At 55.0% G+C, this 14,320-nt stretch overlaps 5 protein-coding genes across 5 annotated transcripts; 1 reads left to right on the forward strand and 4 right to left on the reverse strand.

Moving 5' to 3' along the window:
* Window positions 1-2,874: 2,874 nt before the first annotated feature.
* Window positions 2,875-6,215, reverse strand: AYO21_09368 (hypothetical protein; the record flags this gene model as incomplete). Its single annotated transcript, XM_022659303.1, has 3 exons — window positions 2,875-4,081; window positions 4,146-5,553; window positions 5,609-6,215. 3 exons carry the CDS (start codon window positions 6,213-6,215, stop codon window positions 2,875-2,877), a joined length of 3,222 nt encoding a protein of 1,073 aa, XP_022508335.1.
* Window positions 6,216-6,858: 643 nt separating this feature from the next.
* On the forward strand, window positions 6,859-8,582 carry AYO21_09369 (hypothetical protein; the record flags this gene model as incomplete). Its single annotated transcript, XM_022659304.1, has 3 exons — window positions 6,859-6,890; window positions 6,947-7,539; window positions 7,594-8,582. 3 exons carry the CDS (start codon window positions 6,859-6,861, stop codon window positions 8,580-8,582), a joined length of 1,614 nt encoding a protein of 537 aa, XP_022508336.1.
* A 799-nt stretch (window positions 8,583-9,381) lies between these two features.
* Window positions 9,382-10,490, reverse strand: AYO21_09370 (hypothetical protein; the record flags this gene model as incomplete). Its single annotated transcript, XM_022659305.1, has 2 exons — window positions 9,382-9,836; window positions 10,034-10,490. 2 exons carry the CDS (start codon window positions 10,488-10,490, stop codon window positions 9,382-9,384), a joined length of 912 nt encoding a protein of 303 aa, XP_022508337.1.
* Window positions 10,491-11,531: 1,041 nt separating this feature from the next.
* Window positions 11,532-12,802, reverse strand: AYO21_09371 (hypothetical protein; the record flags this gene model as incomplete). The annotated part of the gene is made up of 5 exons (XM_022659306.1): window positions 11,532-12,392; window positions 12,441-12,492; window positions 12,543-12,591; window positions 12,651-12,702; window positions 12,767-12,802. The coding sequence occupies 5 exons, from the start codon at window positions 12,800-12,802 to the stop codon at window positions 11,532-11,534; spliced, it is 1,050 nt and encodes a 349-aa protein (XP_022508338.1).
* A 709-nt stretch (window positions 12,803-13,511) lies between these two features.
* On the reverse strand, window positions 13,512-14,084 carry AYO21_09372 (hypothetical protein; the record flags this gene model as incomplete). The annotated part of the gene is made up of 1 exon (XM_022659307.1): window positions 13,512-14,084. One exon carries the CDS (start codon window positions 14,082-14,084, stop codon window positions 13,512-13,514), a length of 573 nt encoding a protein of 190 aa, XP_022508339.1.
* Between the last annotated feature and the right edge of the window lie 236 nt (window positions 14,085-14,320).

Consider the following 14,320-nt stretch of genomic DNA (forward strand, 5'->3'; position numbering starts at 1 on the left):
GGGGAGGAGGGGGGGCGAGGGATGTGAGGTGGAGTGGGGGTAGGGGGGAGGGGTGGTGGGGGGGTGGGAGGGATGATGTGGGGGGGGAGAGAGTGTGGAGGGAGAGTAGAGGAAGAAGAAGATGAAGAAGATATTGCCGGACGGATAGGATAGGATAGGATAGTAATGTGTTGGCGAATGCTACGTACCTTTGTTTCAGGGAAGAAGAGATACGTGACCAGCACCTCGAAGCAGTCCCAAAAGACAAACACCAGGTAGTAGTAGTAGCCGATGTTGGAGATGGCGACACCCGTCGTGTACTGGCCGACGACGCCGGCGATCGAGGCGACGATCTGGCCGAGCGCGTTGCCCTTGGCGCGGGTCTCGGTGGTCAAGCACTCGGAAATGTAAAAGGGCTGGAGAGGCGTGAGGCAGAACGAAAAGACCACGCTGAACAGGTAGATGAAGAAGATGCCCGCGTGGCCGGCCGCAGCGCCGCCGGACGTGACTGAGACCTTGGTCAAGCCCGTCACCACGGCTAGGCACAGCGCGCAGCCGGTGAAGCCTCCCAGCAGCAACGGTCGGCGGCCCACGCGGTCGCTCAGCAACGACCCCAGAATCGCGGCGATCCACGACACCACGGGGTTCAGAGCGTTAAGGAGCAGCTGCGTGTGCGGGTTGGTGATGCCTGTCTGCTCCACGATGACGGGGAAGTAGTACGACACCAGAGCGTTGCCGGAATACTGGCCAAACCAGGCAAACCCAACCACACAGATCAAGCGTCTTCGAGCTGCGGCCGTCATGAACAGGTCACGGTAGTCCCACCAGCGCTTGTCAGAGCCGTCTGAGGAAATCTGAGCGCGCATCTCTGCGAGCTGGAGGCGGACAAACGGACTCAACCTGGAACCTTCACCGTGGTATGTGGCCAGGACGGCCTCGGCTTCTGAGTAGCGATCTTGCGCCATGAGCCAACGTGGCGACTCGGGACAGAAGAAGACTCCCAGGACAATGTATCCGGAGCTGACCATCTGCAGCCATACCGGAAGGCGAAATGAAATGGTCCCGGACATGTACGCGGTGCCGTAGGTCACCCAGGAGGCAAGGATACTGCCGACAAAGTAGTTTGTCTCGAGGAAGGCCGAAAGAGGACCCCGCCAGTGAGGGTGAGCCATCTCGCTAACATAGGTGATGCCCGCCACGTTCAAGAACCCCTGGCCAAACCCAACAAAGAATCGGCCGGCCAAAAACATGGCCTTGGAGGTTGCGGGAGCCTGGATACAAGTGCTGAAGATGACCAAGGCGGCGCCGGCAAACATCCCCCATCGTCGACCGAAGGTATCATTGAGCGGACCGCTGATTGGCAGGGCTGCAATGGCCCCGATGTTGTAGATCGCAAAGACCAGGCCCGTAGAAGAGCTTGCAGATTTTCTGAAGAGGGATACATCAGTTCAAGGTCTCCATGGGGCACATCCAAGAGCCTTTAGCGGAAGGCGCAACAAAACGGACATCCACATGGAAAAATTGCCTGAATACTCACAATCCGTAATAATCGAGATACTGGGGCATCGCATTGATGGCACCCATCAACGAACCATCATAGCCCTGTAGGATGATGCAGAAGTAGCCGATGGATAGTATCAGGTACAGCTTGAACATGGCAGGGGTGGTTGCACTGGGCTTGACATCCTGAATGTCGTTGGCAAGGTCGAGGACGTCGTGCTTGTGTATGATATCCGAGTCGCCTTTGACGACTTCCACCATGTGCTCCTCAGGAGCGCCCATCTTTGTCGACGACATATCGAAACCAAGAGGGACTTTGGACTGAGTGCTTGAATGGGGACAGTATGGGTTTTGTCAGTGCCAGAACCCCGTAAGGCAATTGAGAGTGAAGATCGAGGGGTGAAGTCGCTCTCTTTTGTACTTGTTCCTGCGACGACGTTCCAGACTATATGCATGATGCATTCTCCAGCTTCTCTCCAGATCCAGATTCTCCCATGTGGGGAAACCCCGTCCGTATGTAGCCTTGCATCGTTTCTGGGAAATCGAGGTCGCAGCTCGAGAACAATTCGCTGTTCTTTTTTGCCGACGTTTCTCTTAGGGCGCTCGCCAGTTTGCTTTCGTGGGAGACCCTCCAATCAGGGCAAAGCCGCCCGAAAACCGCCAAAGCCGCATGGTAAACCGCCGCTAGAAATTCCCCGACGAGAAAGCCGACAGGAGATCAGAAGACTTTCTCCTTGGTTGTATTGCCCCACCGTAAGACGGTCCGACGAATGGTTCCTGCAGCGGCACTTGTGGCGAAGGGTTGTCTCCGTGCTTGGACGGGTTACGGTAGCATGGTAGTAAGAGGTTCGTTGCGCTTTTTGGGGATGCAGTGGATGCTCAATTCAAGCTTATGGTGGCGGAGAGTTGCCAAGATACACTAGTCTGCTTCGGAGCACGATAAAGCGGCCCCGGCTAAACTCCAACTTGGTTAGCTCTAATCATGCCATTTTAACCATATCATTTCGATGCTTTCTTTCAACGGCCCTGAATCCTCCTGTGGTGCTGATGGCGCACTTTCATCTGGGTGTGGCAAACGTGGTCGGGTCTCCATAATGGTGGTTTTCTGTTCAATCATGACGAATGAACCGACTTCAGCACGCGACCTTTGACTGTCCGTCCTTTGATGGCGGTCCACTACCATCTGAAGAGAGTCAGTCTACTTCGACATTAAGGTGGGACGACTGGATGGCGCCACGAGCGACACATTTATCATGCAATCGCTTCTGTATGAGTACGGTTGGCTAGTCTAGTTTTTCGTTCCCGCTACTTTGCCCACCTCTCCAGGAGATTCATGCCAGAGAATCGGGTCTGTCCCACAAGCATATTGATTCCTTGACAAGAGGGTCGCTCCCATCATTTCAACGCCAGAATGAACCCAAAACTGGTTGCAGCAGGTTTGACCATGTGCTCCTCCCGCGTTGCCGGGCCACAGGCACCCGTTCCTACACCGCTGACTGCCGCGTCTAAACGGAGCAAAGTCACATCTTCCTCAACGAGGTCACAAGGATGGGCGGCTTTCTCGAGCATGTCGGCAGAGTGCCGCGTCGCTGTAAAGTTGAATGCTGGCTGGGGTGCCAACGGGACTTGGTTTCTGGGGTTCTGTGCGGTGTCGACGGTTTCAAAGGGGTGTGGCTCGTCATTCCCGCACACCCTCACTACCGGACCTGTTCCCGAGACGGTCAACTCTAGCCAGCGAGTGTCCATGCGATTTCCATTCTCCTGGGGGACATCGTATCGAGTCTGTAGTTGAGAAATGTCATCGACATCCCAAATGCCGAGGCGCTGGCTGCTTTTCTTGTCTGGATATGACTCGCCCGGACCACGACCAAACCACTTTACGTGGGTGATGGCTTTTGTCATCGCAACATCCACCCCCATTCGAGGGCAATGTTGAGGAGCATTACCTACCGGCTTCTCCAAGTGCACAAAGACTGACACTGCGGAGCCGTCCGGCTGAATCTGGTATGTGGTGACTGCGTGCCAGCCCCAACCCAAGGAAGGGGGAGCAATGTATGTCTCCGTCGTCAAGGTCAGGCCGTGGGCTCCGGTCTTCTGGTCGAGAACCATGGAGCGAAGTTGGGAGTTGATCTTGTCAACACCAAAAGAGCGCCAGTGGGGAAGTGCTCTAGGCCTGTCGTTGTCCGTCGGAGGTCGCCAGAAACCCGGGATTAGAGCGTCCTTGTGGTGTGAGGACTCTGGTATTACTGCTCCAGAAGGAGTGGTCCATGATTTAAGCAGACCACGGACTCGACTGAAAGTGAATGTGGACTTTGCTGTGGAGATGGTCAGGGAAGAATTGGTAGAGTGGATTGTCGGGATGGACGGCCCTGAGCGTAAAGAGATTGGGAGACGGCATCCGGGACAGAGTTGGTGCTGGAACCACGCAACTTCATACCCCTTCTGCGCCCAGGTCGCATTATCCCCCAGTCGAAAGCTCACGGTGAGTATCACCTCGAACTCAGCCTTTTGCTCAAACACGGCATCAGGAAGGCTAACAGCCCCTTTTGCACCGGGCGTAATGGGGGGAAGCCCCAGTTTTCCAGCCAGGATTATCTCGGCACTGAGAGTCATTGTCAGCAATGCTGGACCTATGAGGAGCCTTGGACAAAGGGGCGATGACTCACCTTTGACTGAATTGCTCGATTTTGAATGTCGCCTCCAAATGCCCAAGGTCGATAAAGTCGTAGTTATTCTCAATGACCAAGTTTCGACCCTCCAGACGAACAGAGACTGGCTGAAAAACTTTCTTCAGTTCTATGAGTCCAGGCGTAGGCTCATGTTCGCTGTTGCAGAGCCCGTCCATGACAAATGTCCCGTCATTGACCTTTTGCCCAAAGTCTCCGCCATGGGCATGGAACGATTTGCCGTCCGGACGGACCTGAGAGAGGCCGTGGTTCGCCCACTCCCAGACGAAGCCGCCCTGGATGCGCGGGTGCGAGCGAAAGACGTCTTCATAGTCCTCAAGCAGACCGGGGCCGTTTCCCATGGCGTGTGCGTACTCGCACATGATTACCGGCTTTGCGAAGGTGCCGTCCGCGGCGACATCCCGGGTCGAGGCCCTCTCTACAAGGGCATCCACTTCCGCGTACATGAATGAGTAGATGTCCGTGGTGCCCATGCCGGTGTCGCCCTCGTAGTGGACCAAGCGGCTCGGGTCAAGGCGTTTGCAAGCCTCGTACATTGCGACGTGGTTCTGCCCGCAGAAGGCCTCGTTGCCGAGCGACCAGACGATGACGCTGGCGTGGTTCTTGTCCCGCTGCACCATCTGCACGGCTCGATCGACATAGGCGGCTTTCCACTTCGGATTGTCCGACAAGTACTTTCTCGCCTGCTGGGATACTGTACCTATCCATCGCTCGTAAGAAGCTTCTCCGCCGTCCCAGTCCGCCGTGTTGGTCGCCACGACCTCGGAGAACCCGTGACATTCGAGATCCGCCTCGTCCATGACCCACAGCCCTATCTCGTCCGCGAGGGCATAGAGGCCAGGGTGGGATGGATAGTGCGAGCAACGCACGGCGTTGATGTTGTGCTTCTTCATCAGCTCTAGGTCGTGACGGACGAATTCCAGCGGTACGGCACGACCAAGCCGAGGATGGTGGTCATGCCGGTTCACGCCACGGAATCGAAGGGACTTTCCGTTGACCATGAGCAAGCCGTTCTTGAGCTCGACCTTTCGAAAGCCGGTCGTATGTTGTACACTGTCGGAATTTCTGCCATCCGTCAGTGTAATCTCGACGTCGTACAAATACGGAGTCTCTGCGGTCCACTTATTTGGACTATCCACCGGTATCTCAAGGTCGACTTTCGGAGTATTTGCCCCAAATTCAGTTTCTGCATTGGCTATGGCCTTGCCTCCACGATCAGGCCTTTCGCGCAGGACCACTACCACATGCCCGCCTTTGGGACAGTGGACGTCGGTCGTGACGCGGAGAATGCCATGCTCATAGGCAGAATCGAGGTCGCCACGGATGAAAAAGTCGTCAATTCGGCATGTCGTCGGAAATGCCATGAGGTGGACGTCCCGGAAAATGCCTGCATTTCGTTAATCTAGCTTTCCCCTTTTGTCCACTCAGGACATTGTTCATACCGGAGAGCCACCACTGATCCTGATCTTCGATGTAGGAGCCGTCTGACCACTGATAAACGCGGATCAACAGCTTGTTGGGTTTGTCGCGTTTCACAGCGGTCGTGATGTCAAATTCGGCCGGGTTCCGACTGCCTTGGGAGTATCCGATGAGGTTGTCATTAAGCCAGACGTGATAGGCACTATCGACGCCATCAAAGCGTAGTCGCAACTGAGCACTATAGTCCCATTCAGGTGGCACTGAAAAAGTCCGTCGATACGTGCCTGTGGGGTTCTCGTCCGGGAGATATGGCGGGCAAGCTGGGAACGGGTAGACGATGTTGGTGTACTGAGGTTGACCGTGGCCTTGAAGCTGCCAATGACCTGGCACCTGTATGGTAGTCCACGAGTTTTCTTGTTGACTGAAATCATTGGCTTCAAGGGGACTGCTGGCGTAACAAAAGTCCCAGACACCATTGAGTGACAGGGAGGACTTTGGGATCCAGTAGGACCGCGGCGGCAAAGTATTTCGGCGGAAGACCGCCTCGTTGGCATAGTCTGGCCTGCATTGTTCTGTCTGCTGCGGGATCGATGGCCCTCCGAGCCCTAGACCGTCGATTGATTCAAGCATGTCTGTGTCACAAAGAATCTGTCTGGACGCAGACGCAAGAAGAATGTCTTCGCCAGCAGAGGCAAGGAGTTTTGTTTAGGGGAGACAGCGAGGGTGAAATGATTTTCGCACGCGCCGCTGGCCACTGGCCACTGGCCAGGTGCGAGGCAGATCATACCGTAGGATGTCAGAGAACCCGTCCGTTGTGACCGGAATGGACGAGGTCAGAGGGAAACGGAGAGGGAGGGGCATACTGCTGGGGAAGCATTGAGGGACGGTGTGAGTGCCCCAACAGGGGGTGGTTGCATGTTGGTGTGAACAAATGAAAATCGCTGGTAGTCCGCATCAAAAGCCGACCTGCGGTAACACTGAGTGACCAACCGGAGCAGATTTTTCTCCGCCAGAATTTCCGCCCTCGATCAAGTTAGTTTCCAACCCCGCAAATTACTATAGCAGCCAGATCAGCAACTGTTTTCTGCTAGTACCATCTTGCTGCCCCAACAGCATCGGCGTAACCAGATCGTTTTCGGCAACTTGTCACCGCACGCTCTCTGAAACACATGCTCCTAAGGCCGATAACACCAATGATAAAAACAATCTGTTAGAGTGGGAACTATCGGGACCCCAAGTCACCGCAGGGTTTGGGCCTCGTCCCGCGCTCCACATGCGGCCCAAATCAGCCTGTGTCCTCTGTCGGTAAGTCACCGATGTCCTTTGACCAAGGACGTCAAATCGCTCATCCCGGTTCGTAGGAGACGCCGGAGGAAATGTATACGCTCTTACCAGGGAACGACGTGCGATTTTTGCGCCGAGAGGAACTTGCAGTGCGTTTTGAGTCAAGAGACCGATTTCCACGAAGACGGCTACGAGCCCATCGTTCCTCGACGGATACATGCTCTCACACACAAGTCTAAGCTCCTTCCACCTCCAGACCTGTGCGAAGAGCTGATCAATCTCTACTTCCGCTACGTCCATGTTTCATTCCACGTCTTGTTCCACAAGCCGTCCTTCTTGGCCGCCTTCAAGAATGGCTCCCTGCCGAGAATTCTCCTGCTCGCAGTCATCGGCATGTCGGCACGCTTTTCACAGCACGAGAGTCTGATCAAGAAGCCACCGCGAGAGCGAGGTAGACCCTTCACCAAGGAAGCAGAGCGACTGTTGAATCTACACGACATTTCCCTCACCACTATCCAAGCATGCCTTTTGCTGGGAGCGTCCGCCGTGGTCGAGGGCGAAGGTGCGACAGAATCTGTTTTCTTCAGTATTGCTTGCCGCATGGGGATGCTTCTAGACCTGCCTAACGCGCCGGTCACAACACGGATCCAGCAGGAGCTCAATTTTAGAGGTTCGGGAACCAATGGCATACCTTTTAGGTTGGCTACAACTGACCAAGCTATAGTGTGGTGGGCGCTGTACGAAACGGACACATGGTCGTCGACGGGAGTGCGACTACCGAAGATGATGCCGCTGCGCAATGTGCCGTTGCCTATGGCCGAGAAGAGATTTCTCGAGCTTTCGTCTACAGCACCACCGAATCGGACCTATATTGCTAGCCGAGGATCCCCGACGGCGAAATCACCCGTGCCACAGGACTCGCTGATAGCGCATTCAGTAGCGGTCAACCAAATTTTCTCTCAGATCGATGCGGTTAACTCACAAGCCGTCTCCGGCGAGCTGCAAGGTGCTGAACTAACACAGGCTGTCGAACGCGTGTCAGCGGAGCTGGACTCCTGGGCCTGTAGCCTGCCCGAGAGGATGGTCAACACGTCCGAGAACCTGTTGTACTGGACAAGGCAGGGTTTCGGCAACATATTCGTCGTCCTCCACATGGACTATTGCCACCTATGCCAGCTCCTCTTTTACCAGTTCCTCCACGGCAGCACGAACCACGCGTATCAGCAGCAGGGTCAGGAGCACCATCAACCGAGGAGGAGCCAGTACGCGCAAAAATGCAGAAAATACTCGACGGACGTGTGCAACCTCATCCACCTGGCGAGCGAGACCGCAGGCGCCGAACTCCTCAACTCGATCGTCGGCCACGTCCTGGCCATCGCCTCGACCGTCCAACTGCACATTCTGCTCTTCAGCGACGACGCCGCGGACATCCAGCGCGCGCGGCGGCTGCTGGAACGCAACTTCGAGCTCCTCACCCGCTTGAAGACGTTCTGGCCCTGCATCGACATATCATTTGCCCGGTTCGAGGCCTTTCACAGAGCCTGCCTGCGGTGCCAGGACGACTCGCACTTCCAGATGGACCAGTGGATGCTCAAGTTCATGCTCGAATTTGCGGCCCCTCTCGCGGAGCGGTATGAAGGCGAAGAGGAAGGGGGCCCCGAGGATAGTGTAGCCCACCAACGCCCGTGGTCTTTGATCAACACTGCGCTTTAGCTAGGTAAGATGTACAGACAGACGCACCAGTGTGTGAAGACAGGTCTCGATGCCTGAAGAAATTTGTATATGACTGGTTGGCTTTAAGTGTTCAGGTCCCATAACAAGCGTCTTGCTCTATCTAAGCTGGTCACCTAGGCTATGTATGATCCGGTCTCTTTGGTTCGTACAACACACACCACCTCTCGCTCGCTTTTCTCCTCCGCCTTAGGACTGTACGCATGATGCGACCCTCGCCCCCTCCGTCATGAGTATGAGTATGAGTGACTAGGAGACCATTCCGCCTCTCGTCAGCGAGATCACACATGCACATGCGCAAAGGGAACAACAACTTCAACGCGGACGGGCAGTATCGTTTCATTATAGATGACTATATCAGAAAATCCACCCTCCATTTTGCATTTCCTTGCCTTTCCTTTCCTTCCGTTCCAAGCGAGTGTGGTGTCAGATGGCCTTCCTATCTGTACTGCGAGTAAAAAAACAACAACAAAAAAACAAAAACAAAAAAAGAGTGGTTTCCACCCGCCAATCCATCCATCGATCGCGAGCAGCGCTGTCCCATCCCCATCCCATCCCATCCAGCCCTGAAGACAATTGTGATTTGTGACATTCACAATCATCCATCCATCCATCCTTCCCCTCCTCCTATCTCCCATCAGCTTGCCCACAGAGACGATAGGTATTCCGTCAAGACACCCCACAACATAGCGGGCTGGTACATACGTGCATGCATCCACATATACAGACAGACACACAGATGGTACTTTAACCCACGGTCGACGTCAACGTGGCCACAGACTCATTCTGTGGAATCGGGAGAATCGACCGAGCAGTTGTCCCAGGTGTCCCAGGTGATGTTTCTGTCGTTGCTTCTTCTGCTTCCGCCGTTGTCTCCGCTAGTTCCCGGTTCAATCTTAACCTGGACGTCTGGCGTTTTGGCCAATTTCTTGGTCGTTCCCTGCTTGGCCTCTTCTCTGGCCGCCTTTCCTTTGGTCGGTTCCAGTGTAGCAAGCTCTGCCCGAAGCGCTCGTAGCTCGGCGTCAGCGTTTTCTAGGGCTGATCCCCAGTCTCCCACGCAGCAGGCCACTCTGGGGGCTGTCTCTGCAGGACGGCAGGAAGAGAATCGGAGTGGCAGTGTCTGCGTACGTGGAGATGGCGCCGCCGGGGAGACTGTGTTGGGGGATTTGTCCCCACTCGGCAGGGATGGGAGGTCCACTTTCTTCTTCAACGTGTTGGTGCTGCATTGCTCGAAGTCTTCAAATGCCGTTGTCGCAGAGGGTTAGTAAAGATACATTAAGAAAAAAGGGGGGGGGGGGGGGGTGTCATATAGCAGTGCGAGATGTGGGCAGGGACGGGGACGACATGTGGTATATATGTGAAAGAGATGAGTGTCTTGTGTGGGCAGGGCGGGAAAACAGAACTGCCGCAGCGGGGGATTGTCGGGACTGTACCTGTCCTGGCGAGAGCCATTTCCCGCAGAAAGAGCTGGGGGTTTGCGCAAAAACCAGTTGGGAGCTCCCTTCCAGACTGCTGGAGAGGATCCACCTGCAGCTGGGTGGCGATCCTGGTAGCGGCGACGCACACGTCCTCTGCCACGTCCGTGGGAGGGTTTTGGGATAAGACCCCGCCGTTGTCGTACAGCGCCATGATGGCCTGGACACACTGCAGGATCTTGTACTGGTGGTCGTAATTGTCCCACTGGCAGGCCGGTCTGGCGAAGTGAGCCGCGCCACCGCCGCGGACCATGAACTTCCAGGCTAGTTGATCCAGCCTGCGGAGACACCCGGGCACGCCGGGGTGGTTGACCACGAATCGCTGGCAGTCGAGGGTGAGTTGCCGTCGAGTTTCTTTGCCCTCTAAATTGCCTGCTTGGCTGTACGTGTCAATGAAGACGTCGAGCTGGTCCATGGCGTTTGTTTTCTTCCTCCAAGGACTGTCTGCTGGATGGGGGAGACCAAATGGAAGTAGGCAAGGTGAGAGATACTTGGAGAAGACAGGGAGAGACGAGGCGATCAGAGAGACACGGTGAGAGGGAAGATGAAAGAGGGAAGACCAAGCCAGGGGGGGAATGTCCTGCACATATACCTTGACCCTCCCCAGGACCAACAAACTTAGTCCTCCTCAGCTCACCTGCTCGCATTCCATGCCAAGGTGGGGAGAGATAGAAAGCCTCGCATTCCCCAGAGTCAACACGTCACACAGATAGCCGACAAGGTCACATCAGGGCCATTCAAGATAGTGTAACGTATCGCAGAGTCGAGTGGGGGGGGAACGCTCTGGAGTATGTGGAGTATATCCTGCCAATGACAGCCAGGTAGTCAAAATGCGCTATTGGGTTCGATAAAGCCCAGAGCGCGCTGCAAAACTTGGGTCACCAATCAATTCATGTGCGCACGGGCCAGTTGAAACCATGGCAGGCGGGTGACAGCTGGATGACCAGCTCAACGAAAACGATCGGACCACGCGGATCGCCGATCAAGAGAAAAAGCGGTGGGAGAGGGAGGTAGAGAGCTGCAAGGGGGATTTGAGGGTGAGTCAGAGGGGCGAGGTATCGAGGCCTGGGGATCGACAACATTGAACAGGGCTGGTCTAGCCATCTCCTGGGTGGCAGTTGGAAGAGACGATGGGTGTCTTCAACACAGCTGAAGGAAAGTCAGTAGGCGGTAAGTGGTAGGTGTTGGACGGTGGGTTGTCTCTCGACAAAACTTTTCGATTGCATCGCCAAATGACCGTCTATGCTGAACGCAGTCTTTGTCCTGCTCCTCCAAAGTGCCCCCTATAGCTTGGCCGATCTCTGGCGCCATTCGCGTCTAGGAACGTCCTGAATCAGCCCGTGGACCCAAACCCTAACCCATGGTTGGATGCATGGTACGGACGAGAACTTGCTCAGTGGCAGGGGCAATGACTGACAGAGGCCCTTCTGCAAGGGATGTCGAACAAAGGACCCGCCTACCTCGATCTCCCGAAACTTGCCGGCTCAGCGGGCTTGTTGTCCAGGATCTCCTCGATCTCTTGCATGGTCTTGTCGTCCAACTTCTCCAACAGCTTGAGGGCCTTGCAGTTGTCCACAATTTGCTCGACCTTGGTGGCGCCGAGGATGACAGTGCTCACGTTTGGGTTCTTAGCACACCACGCCAGAGCCAGTTGTGACATGTTGCCGCCTAGTCGTTCGGCGATGGCAGTCAATTTCTTGACCTTTTCGATCTTGGCCTTACCTTCGGGCTTCTGGAGCGATTCGATGGTGCTACCAAAGAAGTCTTTGTGGTTTGCAAACCGTGAGCCCTCGGGAATGCCGTCGTTGTACTTGCCCGTTAGGAGACCGGATGCGAGCGGCGACCAAATGGTCGTGCCGTACTTGTACTCCTTGTACAGTGGCGCATACTCAACCTCGAATCGCTGACGGTGGAAGGCGTTGTACTGGGGTTGCTCGGCGATGGGCGCGATCAAGTTGTACTTTTCAGCAATCAAAGTGGCTTCCGTAATCTGGGTAGCTGACCATTCCGACGTCCCCCAATAGTACGCAAGGTTGAGATTACGGATCACCTGAGTGAAGCCTTCGACGATTTCCTTCATCGGGGTAGCATAGTCAGGTCGATGCGCCAGAACGATGTCTACATATGGCTGTTGGAGACGCTCCAGGGAGCTCTTGAGACCTTCGACCACATGTTTCCGCGAAAGGCCACGAGTATTGGGTTCTTTTCGACCGGTGCCAAAGAAGATCTTGGTGGACAAGACATACTCGTCTCGGGGCCAGTTCAGTTCCTTGAGGGCATTGCCCATCTCAATCTCAGATTGGCCGTTGGCATATGTCTACGTTTGATGTAAGTGGTACGTCCGCGACTGGCGATAAGTGCTCACCTCTGCAGTGTCAAAGAAGTTGATGCCATGGTCCCAAGCAGCTTGCAGGCATCTGTTCCGGCTTGTTAGCATGGACTTGACGACCTCTTGCACACGACCTACTCTTTCACAATGTTACCCTTCTGCGTGCCACCATATGTAAGCCAGCCACCTGTTCACACTGTTAGCCCGCTGAAAACCGCGGTGTCCTATGGCCGTTGATTTGCCTACCCAGTGAGAGAACCGAGACCTTCAACCCAGTAGGGCCGAGGTGACGGAAGACCTAATTGCACAGTGGAAGTCAATTAACCTGCGCAACTCGACGCGACCAACAGAGGAACACGTACCATGTCTTTGGGGTCGAAAGCGGATCGGACAGCCATGTTTGCGAGAGTTCTGGAGCGAAACTGCGACTGCGGGTTGAAGATGCTTCTAGCTAAGCTGTTGATGAATCTTGGTGAGCTCGGTCGCCGCGACAATTGCATAAACCGAAGAGCAAGGAAAGTTTTTGGGAAATTCAAATTTGGAGAATGGAAAAGGGAGAGAGAGGAAAAAAAGTTGTCCGCAGGTGGAGGGGCTTCACACTACGTTATCATGACGTTTTCAGATTGGCTCCTTTTGCACATTCTGGCTGTTTACCAATCTACCCCTCGATCCACGTCGACTTGCGCGGACATTAGCTATCTACACTCCATGGTGGAGTTTTCAGTTAGGGCGAGGCGGGCCCTGCTGCCAGATGGAGTGCATTTCCTGAAACTGGTAAGTCGCAACACCAGATCGCGCATTTGCCGGAGCCAATCCCGTACCGAATGATCACTAATTGGCTGGGCCCTGAGTCTGCGCTCGCTTTAGAATTGTCGTGCTCGAGATCGCGGTATTGCCCAGAGCGAGCGAAGCCGGAGTGCGACACACGGCACAACGGCCCCCGACGGTCTATTTTACCGGTGAAAAGACCATTTGGCAAGATGTCAACACAAGCATCAAGTCAGGAGTTAGGTCTTAAGGATTGGGTGGAGCTTCAGATCCCTGGTCGCTCTTCGTGCCAGGCTCTAAGAGAAGGAGAACAGTCCGTGAGGACAGTGCCATTCCATATTACGAGAGGAACAATTCAGGCAGAGGCCCCTTGCCGTCTATCTCAACTTCCTTGCTATCCAGCTGGATTGCGAGCAGCCTTACGGGTTGCGAATCGCTGGGGTTCCTCCACATGTGCATTGTCCCTCGCTGGACAAAGATGTCTCCCCGCCTAACAAGCCTTTTCTCGCCAGAATCCAGTTCCAATTCCACCTCGCCCTCCAGCACCACGCCATAGTCGATCGAAATGGTGCGATGCATGGGCGACTTGGCGCCAGGAGCCATGTCCACCACCCGACACACTGATCCGCCCTTGATGGTGATGCCTGGGTGTTTCTGCAGGTACCCGTTGTAGGCGTCCAAATCAGCGTTGCCGTTGAAGTTGGCCGGAATCGTGTCTGTTGCATACGCGAGTCCGAACCCAGACGTTGGAAAATTCGACCACGTAGGGTTGGGGGATAATGTTCCGGCAGCAGAAGAGCCCGGGTCCGCTGGGTCGGCCGTTACGAATCGTGCTACTCCGTTTGCATCGTGCGTGGTGATGTGGCGGGAGAACTTGGGCAGTCCCTCGACTTTGCTCGCTGGCTCGGTCATGGCTTTTGATTGATGTCGAGACTCTCCTCTCGGTGTTCACAGTTACAGACAAGACGGTGAGAGATACAGCAGAGTACAATAAATGCCAATCTATCGAAGCTGTCGCATTTCTGGGGGACAATATTGGACATGCGGGACATTATATGGTCACCCATGTTTGGTTTTACAGTAACACGTGTGAAGCTGACTGCCGAACAGTGCCTGTGGACGAGGAGATTTCCGAGAATCGTGGGGCT

The sequence above is a fragment of the Fonsecaea monophora genome, assembly GCF_001642475.1.
Source record: "Fonsecaea monophora strain CBS 269.37 chromosome Unknown Scaff92, whole genome shotgun sequence".
NCBI lineage: Eukaryota > Fungi > Ascomycota > Eurotiomycetes > Chaetothyriales > Herpotrichiellaceae > Fonsecaea > Fonsecaea monophora.